Genomic DNA, 18,167 nt, shown 5'->3' on the forward strand with positions numbered 1-18,167 from the left:
GTATATTAATGGGATTCTATGTGATAGAGTGACACAAAGTAGTGCATGAATGTTTTACAAATCAAAATCTGAAAAGCGAGATGTGCATTTGTACTCCGCTTCACTGAGTCAATGCTTTGCAGAACCACAAGTGTTGCCACATATTTTCAATTAGATTTAGGTCCGGACTTTGACTGGGCTCTAACAGGTTTTCTTCCAGGATTGCCCTGTTTTTAGCTATACTATAAGAATATTGTGTTTAGGGTGATGTGCATAGTTAGTTTTCCACCACACACAGCATTCAGAATGTAGACATACAAGGTGCCAGAGCATTATCCTCCACATAATTGCTGGATTTTAGTTGTTTGTATAAACTATAAATGGGACTTTTATAGCTTAATTACAACAATTGTTTTCTTCTTGCCACTCTTTCACAAAGCCAGATGTGTGGAGAGCCCAACTAATAGTTGTCAAGCTCAAGCTCTTAGCAGCTCCTCCAGAGTAACCATTGACTTTTTATCTGCTGCTCTGATCATTATCTTGTTTACAAATTAGGTAACTTCTGAAAATTAAAACTATAAACACTTTTGTAAGGCACTGTAGGTTCTCAGAAAAAAGTCTTAAATGTTATTTTCTTGCAGAATTGTGTTTATAAAATGGCTTTCTTCTTCTGTCACATTACACTAAAAAGAGCTGTTCGTGTTTTTTTAAATGAAGACTTTCATTACTCCAGCAAATGCGTATGTTCTCACCTGTCTGCGATGTTGTAACATTTATTTCCACCGTGCCCCTGGGGGTTGGACTCAGGTCTGACACTCCATTCTGGCTCTCGATTGTAAAGCTGTAGTTGGAGTCAGGCTGCAGGTCGGTGATCAGCACGCTGGCTGACGAGAGCCCAAACTGTCTCGGGACAAAATGAACGCTGCTGCCGCATGGTACACACTTTTTGCCGTCGCCAGAGCACTTTCTGCAAAGAAGGCTATAGAAAATGTCTCCTCTGCCTCCTGTGTCACGGGGTGGCGACCACTCCAAGGAGACACATGTCTCATTCACAGTGGAGATGGGGTTCTCTGGAGCAGAAGGAGGACCTGATGGAAGAAAAGGGAAGAGATATGTTTCTGCATATGGAAAAAACTTTATTTTATTTGAAATTTGAGTATTTTCTCTCCTATCCTTGAAGCCTACTGCTCAGCTATTTCACATTCCATTCTTTTTGAACTTTGCAAATAACGAAAGACTGCTTAAAAACAAAATTTTTAAATACGTGGAACAGAATTGCCCACAGTAAAATTCCAACAGCAGCACTTCCAACAAACACTTATTAAGATACCTGATGTAGCTGTGAGCCTCTGATCTAAAGCAGAGATGAGTGGTGAGCTACAGAGACATCTTAATACCTCTGTTTAGAGGATAAGCATTTACTTCCTGTAGAGTCAATTCTGACCTTTTCTGCTGAAATATGAATTAACAGAAAGCCTCTACTTGTTTTAGGGTGAAAATATTCAGCATCCTTTAAAGGTGCTTTTATTTTAAGCCAACTCATACAGATTGGTGCGGCCGCCACAGTAATGAGGATGCCTTGCCGGTCCATTGTGGTGAAAAGAGAGCCGAGTCAAAGAGCAAAGGTCTCGATTTACCAGTTGGTCTACGTTCCTAAACTCACTCATGGGCCTGAACTTTGAGTCATGATCGAAAGAACGAAATACTGGATACAAGCAGCTGAAATGAGCTTTCTCTGCAGGGTGGTTGGGCACTCCCTTAGAGATGGGGTAAGGAGCTTGGTCATCCGGGAGTTGCTCGGAGTAGAGCCGCTGCTCCTCTGCATCAAGAGGAGTCAGTCGAGGTAGCTCAGGCATCTGTTTCGGATGCCACCTGGACGCCTCCCATGGGAGATGTTCCAGGCACGTCCTACCGGGAGGAGGCCCAGGGGACGGCCCAGAACACGCTGGAGGAGACTATGTCTCTCGGGTGGCCTAGGGCTCCCCCCAGAGGAGTTGGAGGAGGTGTCTTGGGAAAGGGACATCTGGGCGGCTCTACTAAGTCTGCTGCCCCCAGATAAGTGGAAGATGATGAGTACAATTTAGACATCTTAACCAGTGGGGCCAATGCTCCTGGAGACTGCTGTATGTTTAGAATGCAAAGCAGAAGGTGAAAAATAGCAGTCTCAGGTAGGGGTGTAACAGTAGATGAAAATCACTGCAAATCACTAAGCAATGGGGAAAATATCAAGTTCTGTTCGGATCTATTTTAAAAAAAGAAAACCAAAATTTTTTATTTCAAAATACTTCAAACAGATATATTTTATCTGATTATTTTCAGTTCTTGAGCTGTTCTAGACCATCGCCTGTCTCATTCTGTTTTAGAATTAGAAGATTCCAACACATCATCAAGGAAAACTGAGCTCATACAATGCCATTCAAGTTGCATTGAAACCACTCATGTTGAAATAACTTTGGCTGCTTAAAGCCCAGCGTGGTGCAGGGATCTCTGCCATATGAAAATTCTGCTGGACATAAATGTAAATTTCTCATGACATCTCATCGTGTCCCAACTGACAAGCAGGCCCCAGGGGGCCACCAGCAGAGCCTGGGATTGTGTTTGATTAGTCCTACCGATTGAAAGCCTCTCTGTGTTGCAGCGGGGATGGGGGACAACGTAGCATGGGGGTGGGTTGGGAGACATGCAAGGCTTAATTGAGGCTGTCGGTCATAAATTTACGGAAAGGGTTGAGCTGCTAATTCTGCCATGGTCTTTTTCGCCATCCCCCAACTTCCCTCAGTGATGCTCAGGAATTGGTCATCACCATTGCTACTTATCAGCCTTTAATGGCACTTTTACGACTCTTAGATTATATGACTCTAATAGACCTCTATTTCCTTCACTGTTCTATTCTTTTCCTGGGTCTCAAGTGTCATTCTCCATTTCTTTATGAATAATTATTTCACCTGTTCTCCTTATTTTCTCATTTTTCACTCTCAAGCCTAAAAATGGTGCTCTTTTTATTCAGCAGGGCACACGTGTGAGTGTGTGTGTGTGTGTGTGTGCGTCTGTGGCTGTATATATTTGAACAAAACCGTTACTCATTTCCAGCTGATAACACCTGTCATATCTCACCTACTACAACGATTAATGAGTGTAATCTACTAGAACCCAAGAATGGGTTTGGGTATATCTGTCCATGCTTGAGTGTGTATATGTGTGTCATATGTCTGCATCTAGATATTTCACGATACTTTTCTTTTCAAACTGACCAGCATGCCGTTGTCCTAAATCCATGTCTTACTGTTTATCTCCCCAGTATTTTTTGTGAGAACATTCAAAACAGCGCCTTACAAGATTGTTCATTCCCCTTAAACGTTTTACATCTGGTCACGCCAGAAACACAAACTTCAGTGTATCTTGTTGAGATTATTTCAGGTATACTAACAAAAAGTGGGAAATAATAGTTAAGTGGAAGGAAAAAGATACATACAGTGCCTTGCGAAAGTACTCGGCCCCCTTGAACTGAACAACCTCTTGCCACATTTCAGGCTTCAACATAAAGATATAAAATTCCAATGTTTTGTGAAGAATCAACAACAAGTGGGACATAATCGTGAAGTGGAATGAAATTTATTGGATGTGTCAAACTTGTTTAACAAATAAAAAACTGAAAAGTGGGGCGTGCAATATTATTCGGCCCCTTTACTTTCAGTGCAGCAAACTCAATCCAGAAGTTCAGTGAGGATCTCTGAATGATCCAATGTTGTCCCAAATGACTGATGATGATAAATAGAATCCACCTGTGTGTAATCAAGTCTCCATATAAATGCACCTGCTCTGTGATAGTCTCAGGGTTCTGTTCAAAGTGCAGAGAGCATCAAGAAGACCAAGAAACACACCAGGCAGGTCCGAGATACTGTTGTGGAGAAGTTTAAAGCCGGATTTGGATACAAAAAGATTTCCCAAGCTTTAAACATCCCAAGGAGCCCTGTGCAAGCAATCATATTGAAATGGAAGGAGTATCAGAGCACTGAAAATCTACCAAGACCCGGCCGTCCCTCTAAACTTTCATCTCGAACAAGGAGAAGACTGATCAGAGATGCAGCCAAGAGGCCCATGATCAGTCTGGATGAACTGCAGAGATCTACAGCTCAGGTGGGAGAGTCTGTCCATAGGACAACAATCAGTCGTACACTGCACAAATCTGGCCTTTATGGAAGAGTGGCAAGAAGAAAGCCATTTCTCAAAGATATCCATAAAAAGTCTCGTTTAAAGTTTGCCACAAGCCACCTTGGAGACACACCAAACATGTGGAAGAAGGTGCTCTGGTCAGATGAAACCAAAATCGAACTGTTTGGCCACAATGCAAAATGATATGTTTGGCGTAAAAGCAACACAGATCATCACCCTGAATACACCATCCCCACTGTCAAACATGGTGGTGGCAGCATCATGTTTGGGGCCTGGGAAGATGGTCAAAATTGATGGGAAGATGGATGGAGCCGCATACAGGACCATTCTGGAAGACAACCTGTTGGAGTCTGCAAGAGACCTGAGACTGGGACGGAGATTTATCTTCCAACAAGACAATGATCCAAAACATAAAGCCACATCTACAATGGAATGGTTCACAAATAAATGTATCCAGGTGCTGGAATGGCCAAGTCAAAGTCCAGACCTGAATCCAATCGAGAATCTGTGGAAAGAGCTGAAGACTGCTGTTCACGAACGCTCTCCTTCCAACCTCACTGAGCTCGAGCTGTATTGCAAGGAAGAATGGGCAAGAATTTCAGTCTCTCGATGTGCAAAACTGATAGAGACATACCCCAAGCGACTTGCAGCTGTAATTGCAGCAAAGGGTGGTGCTACAAAGTATTAACGCAAGGGGGCCGAATAATATTGCACGCCCCACTTTTCAGTTTTTTATTTGTTAAAAAAGTTTGACACATCCAATAAATTTCACTCCACTTCACGATTGTGTCCCACTTGTTGTTGATTCTTCACAAAAAATTAGAATGTTATATCTTTATGTTTGTAGCCTGAAATGTGGCAAGAGGTTGCCCAGTTCAAGGGGGCCAAGTACTTTCGCAAGGCACTGTATGTTGTAACGATTTGTCTAAGAATAAAAATCTGTGTGTGATAAGCATTTATATTTAGCCCTGTGGTCCAAAAGAACCGTGTTATGGTGGAATTACAGCTGTTAATCTCTCAGGGTATGTCTATATAATTCTCCCAGATCTAGAGACTCAATTTTTTACCTGTTTTTCTATTTCATTACAAAATAGCTCTAGTTCAGTAAGATTGCCAAGATAGTGTTGGTAACAATCAATTGCCAAAGAAAAATACATATAGACTTACAGTATAGATCCAGTGGTGCTGTCAGGGAGGTGGCAGGGGGAAATATTTTTTATACCATTACACAGTACTACCGTATTTCCTCTATGTGACATTTTTCTGACGGACGGAAACCCCCATTCCAGTCTCAAGTCTTTTGCAGCCTCTAACAGGTTTTCTTTGAGGATTACCCTGTAGTTAGGTTGCATCATTTTCTAAATATTATTTAGAGGTATCACATCAAAAGGGTCTGAGTACAAATGCACGCCACAGTTTTTAGATTGTTTCCTAAAAAATCTTGTAAAACCCATCTGTGTTCTTCCACTTTATAGTTATATACGACATTGTGTTGGTCTATCACATTTAAATCCCAACAAAATTATTGACGTTTCTGTTTGTAACCTGAAGAAATGTGAAAAAAGGGTATGAGAACTTTTGCAAGGCAATGCAGATAAAGGCAAAGAATTAGCAATATAATCAGTTTAAGCAACAGTATTAACCATAGTGACTCATCTAATGTATCTAAATGTATTAGCTGTAACCACAAAACAATAACCAAATAGATGTATGTGTTTCATGCATCAATAGATCATGGATCCCGCAAATATTGTTTTTTCTTTCAGTCAATAGCAGTTAGAGGTTGGGAAAAAGTATACATTTAAACTGCAAAGCAGTCATGCACTTTAAAATCTTATAAGAGTTTTTATCAACCTATTAAACAATTCCATTACATGAAAATATAAACCTCAGCACCGTAAACAAAGAGTATTAAGGCGATTGCTGCAAGTGAGATGCAAAAGTGACGAAGGTTTTTTCCAGTGTTTGCATTACTCACGAGTGCAAGCCATTGAGCGTGGGTCAGTCTCCGCACGGTGGAAGCCTTTCTCACAAATGCACTCGATGGCTTGTTCCTGTGGGGACGAGCTGTGAGGAGGACATTTGGTGCAGTAGGCATCTGTGGCTGAAGCTTTGTATGTTCCAGGTCTGCACGCTAGCGAAGAGAAAAAAAGAATTCATTGATGCATTTTGTGTTTCAGACTTTCAATATTAGCACTGCAATAGCTGCTGAAAACCTTTTTTAACAAGTGGTCCAATAAGTTTATTTCAACATTTGAAATTTTAATTACGGTGCTTCTCCACTGTGTTGTATGATCAAACAACCAGAGTATATGAGGCTCAATCCTTTCTTTAATAAATATTCCTGCCTTGTTTGTACTGCATGTGCAGTGGTGCCCTTCTCAGCCACAAAAGCCCTAAAATAATATTTCTGTTTTTAATAAAAATCTGAATAATTCTGCAAATAGTTTTTTTTTCCCTGATTATCATAATCAAGCAAATCAATTACAACAGTGTCTGAAGATATCTAAATCATAAAACAAAATTTGGCTCAGTTCTGTGCTATGAGTAGACACAACATGCATTCATCCTATAAAGATGAAAGCTTTCCATGCTTTAATGATTCGAAAATTAGAGTTCACTAGCGTAAAAAAAACAAAAATGTCTATATTTATGATATGGCAAGAAAAATACATTTTATAAAATGTCTTCTTAAATAATACTTTAGTGAAATTTAAAAGGTTATAATGAGTTAATATAATACCTGCAGTAGATAACCCTCTAATAATCTCCGGTTAGTATATTTCCAGATTAGCTAAACCCCAAAAACCAAAGCTAATATCTAATCCAAGAGAGTCCAAAACCAAAGAGAACTTCTACCATCTCAGAACAATTATAATCTGTCAAAGTACACAGAAGCCGATGATTATAGGAAGTTATCTTGACCAGAAACACTTTCCATATTCTGTTCTCAGAACATGTTTGACACAGTAAGATCACTGGTGATGCACCGCCTACAACCTCCATTTCCAATGTAAATAATACCCAGCTTCTCACTTAAGGCTTCATGTAAACAGCTGTGACATAGAGACTGGATCGTTTTAAGGTTTTAGAAGTCTGCTTTAGTCTTGGCCCCTCTAGAACTAGAAATTAACTTTACTGTCTGGATCCAGCTAATAGAAAACGATTATGTTTTTCCCTTCTGACATTAGCTGCTTAGAAACTTTTAACAGAATATAATTCAAAGAATCCTGTACTAACCATTTAAGCAAAATTACTAAACAGTCAGTCTTAAAAAATGAGGGATGATTCAAAATAAAAAAATAAAATAAAAAAGTAAAGTTGGTGTTTAAAGAGTGCGCATCAAAAACAGTGATTATCTAAATCCGCCATGTAAAAGATTAGATAGGTTTGAAAAAACCACAAAAAATATTTTAAACAAAAAAATCGAAGAATACATCCATAAGGTAAAAAAAACAACAACTGCAAGGCCACTCGGCACCCACGGCAAAGACAAAGAAAACAATGTTTGATTTAATTTATTGTGACATTAGGTCCACAAGAGATCATTTTCCATGAGGCTAGGCTCACAGGGAGCAACACTACAATAACACAACGCAGCAGCGGGTCAGCTGCTGTTTGTCTTATATAAGAATTAGATATTTACAAAACCAGGAGAACAACAATGCACAGCCGGAGTCACAATAATAGTTGCAATAACATAACATGACTGCTCTTGGTGTTACAGCGGTTGCATATTAGTCATTATGCAGAATCATAAAAGTGAGGAGGGAAAACACTGATACCACTCAATGGGAGCCGCCTGGGGATTTCAATAAATTTCCTCTTGCAAACTAGGAAGGGAGATGGAATTCCAGACTTTCCTTTCTAGTATCATGACTCCAAATTACACATGTACCTATTTACACATCTACAGGCCCAGTAGTCCCATCTAGGCAAGCCCTTTATACAGATGTGATAAACACTGTTACAGCGTAAGAAAAACTCCATGTAATAAAATGATGGTGTGTCCAAACATTGTGTGTACATGTACTGCAGGTCTGCTTGTGTGCTTGGATCAATAATGCAACACATTCAACCAGGTGCTGACTACATGTTTGTGCGCCAGTAGGGTGTTAAGTATGCAGCAGGTGTGTGACCGCGTCCGCTGATTGCTTGTACCACTGGTGAAGGTCATGGATTTAATCAAGTGACATGTCACTTCTCGCAGGAAATCTGTAGATCCTCACATTAGTAAAAACACCCACCCACCCACCCACAAACACACACACACACACACTCACACACACCCCGAAATGTTCTCGTTACTGTTAACCAAGGGACAGCAGAATGGAAAAGGGGCTATAAAGTAATGTGATTTTTTCCTATGCCTGGAACTTCTTCCACCTGGATGATCTACTCGCTTGCATACAGACAGTATTTTTAGGCAAATCATTCATCATACAGGAGCCTAGTCCACTAGTGCAATCCCCAAGAGAACTAAAAGAACACTGAAAAAAAGTGTGTTTTGCGTGTGTATGTGTGTGTGGAGGAAATAGAAAGTAAAGAAGGGAGAAAGGGAAAGGAGTGGTAATTCTCAGGGGCTTTCAACTCTTTCCTCCATCCTGTAGGGTTCTAAGGTATAGAGGTGCCTGTGTGTTGTGCTGGTGACCATGTTTGTGTTCCTGTTGGCTGGGCTGTAGAAGCACGGTGGAAAAAGCAGCTTTTCTCAAGAGGCCGTGCATCCGGAGAGTCCTGGCTCCCCAGCCAGAGAGGCACAAAGGATCCCACTGCTAAAGGACAGACGGGGCATCACATGCCAGGCCTGGCGACCGTACAAATGCCTGTTCTAAAACTTTCAGCAAGAATGGTGGCCTAGCATATGAGTGAAGCCCTGTTCACCTTAACATCTGCTTGCTGCTCTGCTGTCCCACCTGACCCTCACTATAATTTTTCTTCTCAAAGTCCTTCTTTACCCCCACCTTCTTCTGCTCCTTTTCGTGCTTCCTTTGTATTGTAGTCCCAGTATCTGCCCACTGAAAATGTGGTAGTTGATTTGCTCCCCTTTATGATTAATAACATACAATGGGTCTGAAAAAGGAAAATGAAAACAACGCTGAGCTGAACACATTCGAGTTGACAGTGCTGAACACGAAAACCAGATTTGCAGGCAGCAATCACACCTATACGTGGACCTTCCTAACAGATTTCCAGAGTTCTCTGTCCCTAATAGTCCTGCTTTAAGTATAAATTAAAAATTGATGAATGAAGGAATGGACAAACAGAGGTTGATGAACTTGTGGACTAATGGACAGACAGACAGACAGAGAGAGAGAGAGAGAGAGAGAGAGAGAGAGAGAGAGAGAGAGAGAGAGAGAGAGAGAGAGAGAGAGAGAGAGAGAGAGAGAGAGAGAGAGAGACAGAGAGACAGACAGAGAGACAGACAGACAGACAGACAGACAGACAGACAGACAGACAGACAGACAGACAGACAGACAGACAGACAGACAGACAGACAGACAGACAGACAGACAGACAGACAGACAGACAGACAGATAGATAGATAGATAGATAGATAGATAGATAGATAGATAGATAGATAGATAGATAGACAGACAGACAGATAGATAGATAGATAGATAGATAGATAGATAGATAGATAGATAGATAGATAGATAGATAGATAGATAGATAGATAGATAGATAGATAGATAGATAGATAGATAGATAGATAGATAGATATGGCTGTATATAGCACTAGATGGATGTAGTACCAGCCCGTAGATGGAGGGATGAATAAACCAAAACACCAAATGGATGGATGGATGGATGGATAGACAATGGGCTAAAGAATAACATATATGGAAAACACCTACATCAAAATTTTCTATACTATAGAAAATGTATATAGACTTCTAGACTATATTTGGAATGTGAACATGAAATTATTTTCCTACAGTCATGATAGAAATTTGCATCAGACACAGGGTCCTATTAATTATTTATGTGGTCACCAGAGAGAGTAAGTGTATTTATGCCAATCGATAGCTCTTAAATATGATATAGTGCTGCTGTTGAAGACACACCCTCAGTCACCACGCTCTGATTGAGATGGGAACAGCCCAACTTCTTTCCTCGGGAAAACACTGCACATACATACTGATTGGAGTCTGTTGATTCCATTTCTAACATATTCTACTCTTTGTAAGTCTGATAATGTTTTCATTAACCTTTTAGAGAATATCAGCAGGTGGAAATGCTGTACCAAAAGATCAGATGATTTACTATCATTGTTCAAATGTTTTCATATACTGGGTGGGTTCCACTAATAAAAATTGTTTTAATATTATGTAATTATAGTCCCTTTCAAAATTTCCATACCATTTTAACTGTTCCACTTTGTCACATCACAGCCACAATGTAGAATTTTTTTTTTGTTAGTTTGTTTTGTTGCCAGCCCATAATTGTAAAGTGGAAGAAACTAGTGTCACATTTTTGTTGCATGCATTTAGCCCCTTTAATCTAGTAATCCTAAATAAAATCCAGTGCAAAAAAATGCCTTAAGAAATCTGTTAATTGCTAAACTGCAGTTTTCTTAATCCATAATCTTATATAATCTCAGTTTTATATTGAAATTATGTAATTTAATCTCAATATAAATGCAGCTACTCTCAGATGACTTTAAAGGTTTGTTAGAGAACAGTGACATGAAGATCAAGCAACACAGTACACAGGCCAGGGATAAAGCTGTGGACAACTTTAAAGAAGGATTAGGTTATAAAATAAATTCCCAATTTTGAACTTCTCACAGAGCTCTTTTTGATTCATCATCTGTGACATATTCTGGAAGGAATATGTGAAAATGTGTTTCAGCAAACAATAGTGTGGGAAACCGGATTACAGAAATGTCCTTTATTTTATAGTCTTGAGCTTTCAACCTCTTTCTGACAGATGATCCATGGGATTTAGGAATGCTGGGAGTCTGTGACTTTGGCATGAAGTAGGAATATTTACAACTAGCTACTGTGAAATACACTGACAGACTGCTGAGCTTACAATGCTAAAAGAGTAACCGCTAATATAGTTTAAAACTGTTTAGAATATCTCCCCATCATATGTTAACAAAATAGTTAACTCGATATTTGTTTGGTGTTATTTTATATAATTTTTAAGGAAGTCCCCAAAAGCCATAGATGTAACAGGAACAGTTTTTCTAAAACTATATTCTGATGTCCGTTTTGCCCCACCAGCAATGTGTAGTTCAGGTTTAGTAGAGCTGCAGGTTAATCTGAATGTCAATCTTGGATATATAACTAAAGCTGCAAAAATCACATCAGTAAAACCATCCGTGCCATTTGTGGATGAAACCCTACAAATCTTGAGCATCTTTGCGATTGATATGCAAGATAATACGCAAATAAACTTGTATTTTGTCAGATTTTATCCAACAAGAGCCACAGATATTCTTAATATCCTTAAGATAAAACAAAAAAGAGCAGTATATTTTCTTCTTATACAATGCTAAACTATATTACATAATTGCATGATCATTTTCCAAAATGTAGGCTTTAGTTATTTTAAACAAACTCCTTCTAGGGTCACAGTATATTAAAGAATAAGCTAAAAAGACTAAGCGAAAATCTCTTAATTAATACTTTCAGTTTCTAGTATCAGTGATGACCTCTCCAGCTGGTTTGTTACATATTAAAAACGTATAAGACGTTTGAAGTATCTGTAGAAAGTTACAGCCTTTTTGACCAATAAAGCATGCAGATCAAATAATTTTCAAAATCACCAGTTTTGTACATGTTTTGTACTAATGTGTGATCAGAACAGCTGCTTGGTACCACAGCAAAGTGCCTGCCTCCATTTCCCTTTCAAATGTTATTCCTAGTTTAGGCTCTGATTGATCTGTTTTCCTGCATTTTGTGGCACTTTGTTCAAGTCAAACATTGGCCCATCGCCGGCTTTAACATAAAGGGCAGAAAGAGGATTTCTATGTGTGTTTGTAAATATGCGGGGGGTATGGTTAGGTTGTTTATGTGTATGTATGTGTGTATTCAGAGAGTGAAGTTGTGTAAAGCCTGCTGTCCCATAGGAGATGAGCTCCATAATGGTCACTATGGCAACAGGCTTTCAAGATGGAACCCTTCGAGTACCCCTCGAGTGGCACAGCTCCTGGAGAACAGAGCAGCCTGTGTGCTTGTGCATGAACGTCCCTGTGTGTGTGTGTGTGTGTGTGTGTGTGTTCGTGCGTATACAGGCTTTAGTTCAGGCAAGCTATTTAAAAATTGATACATCAAGCGTCAGTGGAGAGATCTAACAAGATTGAGTCTGACGTTCTTCGCGGCCACCGAGGTCACATTTCGGTGTGTTTATGTGTGTTTGTGCTCATGTGTACATGCCCGTAAAAAATGCCTCAAATCGAACTGACATTGTATTGAATAACCTTTGCACAGATGCTGATGAAAGTTGTAGTGTACCTTATGGGTTAAAAATAAACATGCCGGTGAACCATTCAATGAGTAGTTAACAACATAAACAAACCTGTTGTTTGCTCAGCAAAGTGGAGTCTTTATACCCCTGACAGATTTTAAAAATTACACAAAAAAGTTTGTTTCTGATAGGAAATAAGACAGGCATCTCTCCAAAGATAAGACATGTAAAATGAGAATCATTTAAAATAAATACAGTATATATACAGTATATATTTAGGGAAATCTTGATTGGCATAGTAACAACCAAACCCTTTTTTAAATTTGCTGCCTTTTTGAAAGTTTTGAGTAGTATTTTGAAAATGTATCTTTAGCAATGAGCTGCAAGTATTTGCCATTGCCCTAATCTTTAGCTCCCTCTGCAGATTGTCTATCGGATTGGCTGGGGCACTCTAAAACAGTCAGAAGAAACATACCTAAATCTGCCACAGGTATGAATACCAGACCTAAAGAATCTATATAACTGTATTTCTGACAATGACCCGAAACTAACACTGATCTAGAGCTACACTATGCAGATACCACACTCACCTAAACTGCAGCATGTTGGATCCCTGAAACTGAAAGTGAAACTGCAGCTTAACCTACAACCAAGTCATTAATGTCATTTTGAAGGACATACTGGGAACGGTTAGGGACTTTGCACGTATATATATATATATATATATATATATATATACTCATTTGGCCCTACATGACATGCTTATGTCAAGACTGGAAAATAGTGTGACAGCAGTATAATGGCACACAATGTTCAACAGAAAGTACTTCTATCCGAAAGAGACAGTTATTAGAGACAGACAGGTTAGCTCCACATGTGTGAAGATTGGACATGAGCCGTAACCACATGGACACTATAGCTGTCCGTGATTGACACTTCAAAGCTGCCCCTTACTTTTCTTATGGAGTCTTTTAAGTTACCCTCCCCTTCACACACACACACACACACACACGCACACACACACACAGACACACACACACACACACACACACACACACACACACACACACACATACACACACAGACATGCATGCACAGAGGGTCAGACCATATATGAAATGCGTTATTATGACCACTCCATGAAGCACATGAGTACACTCTGGCCGCTTTCTGATCCACTCTGTTTTCTGGATACCAGCCAATTACTGAAAGTGGCCATGGGGAACTACAAGTATGTGGGATTCCTCCCTACTAACTCTCTGTATATCTGTTTGTTCTCCATCTTCTCTCTGCCTCTGTTTTCCCTCATCATTTTGCTTTCCTCATTGATTGTAAAATTTGTTGGTGTTTGTGCCTTCCCTGCCTTACTTATTCTCTCAGCATCTCTAGTTGAGTCATGTGTCTGTGAGTCTGCCTTCGTATGTGTGTGTCTTTATTTCCCACTGGGCTGTCTGTCATACTATGACCCTGACCTTCTCCAGAGCTCTTGCACAAATATTTACTCTCTTGCTGACAGACACACACACATACATAAACCCCTCTGAGGAAAAACAAATCACAGGGAAATAGAGGAAGCTCAATTTCATTGCAATTATGTGTAGCACACATCCACACAACCAGACACTTTTCTAGCTGTAACCCAAGCTGATGGCTCACTAATTTTGAGCCTGGGTGATTATCTTGCAGTCTAAAAACAAATTAAATTAATACCAGGTGCATGTGTTTGTGAGAGTCTGTGTGAAAAGGGTCATGGACGAGGGATGGATGGAGAAGGAGAGATGAAGGAGAGGAAGGAGAGAACATGACAGGCCTATAGAGGTCTGTTGGGAGTTAAGCTTCACAGTCAGAATAACTTATTCTTCTGTTTGTGAGGCTATTAAGGTAAAAGGCCAGCAGAATGAAAGGAAATCTCGTCTCTTTAAAGAACTTTGCTTCTCATAGCAATAAAAAACTAATCTCCAAATCTAATTATATCTGCATGTATGGTATTGTCACACACTTCCTCATATACACTCAGAAACACACCATCATACCATTGCAGTAAACATGCCGACATCAGCGGCCCCGTGACCATTGGAGTGCACGAGTAGTGGTGCACCTCTTTTCCTCACACACGTTACTTTCAGTTCAACACTCTCAATAATTCATCCTCTAAGGCAGAGGGAGTGAGAGCTCCAACTCACACTCTCACTCACACACACACATACACACATACACACACACACACACACACACACACACACACACATATTATGTCTTTCTATCTTTACAAGGACTTTTCCTTTCATTTTTATGGCATAACCCAGACCCTAAAATAAACTCAATTCACACCTTAGACCTAAACCTAACCCCTAACCCAAAAACAGAACATCTTCTTATGGGGCCCAGGCTTTGAACCCAATAAGAAACAGTGGGTCCTCACAATGTAGAATCTGTTGTGCCTTTTCTTCCACACAGAAAGCCTTTTGCATGCTGGGCAGAAAGTTAAATGATTGTCTTAATTTACCCAAAGCACATTTTTCCACATGTTTGCTAAGTTTGCAGTGCAATTTTCTCCAATATTCCACAGTTATGTGCAACCTTTTGTTGGTCTATAGACTAAAAGGGCAATAAAATGTGTTGCTGGTTAGAGTTGTGAAGTGACAAAATGGAAAAAAAATATTTCCCAAGGCACTTTATGATCAGGACTGACAGAGACTAAATTTGATTGATTTTATAAGTAATAGACAGGAATTTGGTAAGAATTGCATACCCTTGACTTAAAATGTAGATGTCTTGGCCTTGGGGCCTCCTGAGTAAATTGGAGTAGGAAGACATCAACAATCATTAGGCAAAGTGTTGACATTCTGCAAATTTATTTGTGCTCCCCATAAAATGTGGTCCAACATCTGCTCACCAAACTTAGTGATCAAAGTCACGCTTAGCAATGATCTCACTTCCTGTATGGTAGCTGGGCTGCCAATTTAATTTAGCTATGGTGGACAAATGCTTTTGAAAAGTGAAGTTTCATATAACTGCTCTTGTGAGGCTTGGTGGAACGATATGGGCCAATGCTGGTGAAGATCACAGAAAACTAAAGAATCAGGGAGTTAAACATTTTTTATTGAAATCCAGTGGGGTTTAAATCCAATATAGCACAGATAATGTAAACATGATCCCCCTGGCAGAGGTAAATGACACCAAAGCAGCAGAAGAAAGTAAACGTGTCATACAGCTGTATTAGTGACAGATAAAGGGAAAATATCCACCTGGTTATCATTCTGAATCAACATGAATGACTGCATGCTTTAAAAGTTATCTCAAACCTCACGACACAGTACTGCCTTTCTATGAATGAAGGATTCCATAAATAAAACTTCTAACACACATCTTTGAGAAGCAAGCCCCTGTGGATCCATTCAGCCTGCTGGATGTCAAGGGTGTCGAATACAAAAGAGGAAAATTGCCACTACATGTAGTCTTTGTGCTAAACAAAGTCCAGTTAAGGGTTTTCATCTTATCAAAATAATTCTGTCAATAATGCAGCCTTGAAAAATACATGAACCCATTGAGCTAATGCAGCCCCCTTTAACACAGCAAGGCATCTGCGTTAAAGCATGAGTAGAAAAAAAGAAGGTTATAAAAGTGGCGGACATTACTCTTATGAATACCGCTTCTGTTTCCTTCTCCTTTCCTTCATTTAGAATCATGAAGATGATCCAGCTATGCGGAAGTTGTGTTCAAAAAGACTTCAATTCAAAGTGTGCATATTGTTTGTGATTAACATCAACAGGATGCTTTCCTGTTTCCTTTCAGTCAACAATAGTTTTTCTTCACCCACTCTTGCATAAAGGCCAGATTTGTGGAGTGCATGACTAAGAGTTGTCTGGTTGACAGATTCTCCCACCTAAGCTGTGGATCTCTGTTGCTTCTCCAGAGGCAACTTAGCCACTTCTCTGATTGATGTCCTCCTTTCACTGTCTGTCAGTTTAGGTGGAAAGCCATGTCCTGTAAGGCTTCCACGTCCCATAGTCTTTTCAGTTTTAGATGATAAATTGAACAGTGCTTTCTAAAATGTTCAAAGCTTGGAATGTAGTTGTATAACGTAACCTTTTTTTACCCATCCTGTCTGCGGTGTTTCTTGGTGTTCACAATGCTGATTGTTCACTAATGTTCATATTTTAGATTATTTATGTGTAAACACTTTTAAAATCATGCATCACTTTATAAAACAAAATCTAATGCGCTGGTCAGATTCTGTTATATCAGATCCCTGGCATCTGTATTTTTCAGATCCTGCAGCTTTACACTCAGACTCAGCAGGAAACACACAGAGCATAACTCAGACCCAGGTTAAATGTACCTATAAATATTTGCACCTAAAAGCCACTGGGCTCTACAGACTATTTTTAAGTATGACACTGAATTTGTTCCATTTCTCATCAGTCTCTTTGTAATATTTGCTTCAACAATTTCTTTGTTTCCATTAATGAATAGTTTCCTTTGGCCGCAGAACAAATGTGCAGTTGTAACGTACTCAAAAGCAGAAACAAATTGGATTTCAAACATGGTCACATCTGTTTGCAAAACAAAACACAAAATGGCTGTTTAGCGCGAATCCAGCCTGACGGGCTGATCGTACATCTGGAAGCTATCCATAAACTGGAAAGAAAGTGAGCAAGGAGAGGCAGGGGGGAAAGGGTCAATGGCTGCCTTCCTGTCCCTCTGTTTCCTGCCTGGCAAACCCACTGGCAGCCTGAATACCTCCTCTGCTATCTGAATTAACATGGATTTAACACTATAGAAATGTAAAAATGATTATCCTTCCCATGAGTATGCTGATATTTATCCCTAACTGGAGCTCAGTAGCATATGTAACACAACCAATTAATGAGAAGTGTACCCAAAGGCAACATGCTCTTCCCTTTACACCTCTCTCTTCTCGTACTGTGTCCGCCTATAGGGAGTAGAGCTATATAAGGAAGTGTAGAGCTGAAACATGCATGAACAGTTCTCCAGTCCTTGGCCTGCTTTTTCAGATTTTCTCCCAGGGGTTGCTCACGCAGCTCAAACCACTGCACCAGACCCAGCTTAGCTTCACGGTATCCACTCCTCTCCAAAGCCAACCTTTTTGTACTCAGGTTTGGTTTAGTCTAACATTTCAATAAAGCAGACCCCTCCATGGTGCTTAGGGGCAACCTCAGCTCACAGTATGCATGGCAAGTGAACGGCCATGGAGAATGAGGGGCTTGTGCTTGCGGAGAGTCGGTGCGAATTGACATTATCTGGGTCAGTGCAGTCTGGGTATGTAGACAGGGACTACGGGCATACGGAGGATATGGTTTGAGCCTAAGCCTTTTGTGGTTTTGTGTCATTTATTCAAACACAAAAGAGAGGAGATGAGACAGAAAAGTAGGGAAAGGGATGGAGTTGAGGAGGAACATGTGAAAGAGTGAAGATAACAGGGAATAAAGGAGAAATGAGGAAAAAAGGTGGCTGTGATTAACCAAATAAATGGACTGATCTGGACAAGCAGAGCAGCAGAAAGACTCAGACAGACAGGTGGAGGAAAGATGATTGGCTTTTACTAAGACCATATATCTGTTTGTCCTTTAAGTACA

At 39.9% G+C, this 18,167-nt stretch overlaps 1 protein-coding gene across 1 annotated transcript in view; it reads right to left on the reverse strand.

Annotated features, from left to right (window-relative positions):
• Nucleotides 1–18,167, reverse strand: part of epha4b (eph receptor A4b) — a 154,244-nt gene that overhangs the window by 73,984 nt on the left and 62,093 nt on the right. Inside the window, exons 6-7 of the mRNA XM_047368770.1 lie at nucleotides 6,131–6,286; nucleotides 732–1,067 (exon numbers count right to left, since the gene is read on the reverse strand). Of these exons, the coding sequence (XP_047224726.1) occupies nucleotides 732–1,067; nucleotides 6,131–6,286 (492 nt within the window). The remainder of the gene's footprint in view (nucleotides 1–731; nucleotides 1,068–6,130; nucleotides 6,287–18,167) is intronic.

Source organism: Girardinichthys multiradiatus, chromosome 6 (genome assembly GCF_021462225.1).
Source record: "Girardinichthys multiradiatus isolate DD_20200921_A chromosome 6, DD_fGirMul_XY1, whole genome shotgun sequence".
Taxonomy (NCBI): Eukaryota; Metazoa; Chordata; class Actinopteri; order Cyprinodontiformes; family Goodeidae; genus Girardinichthys; species Girardinichthys multiradiatus.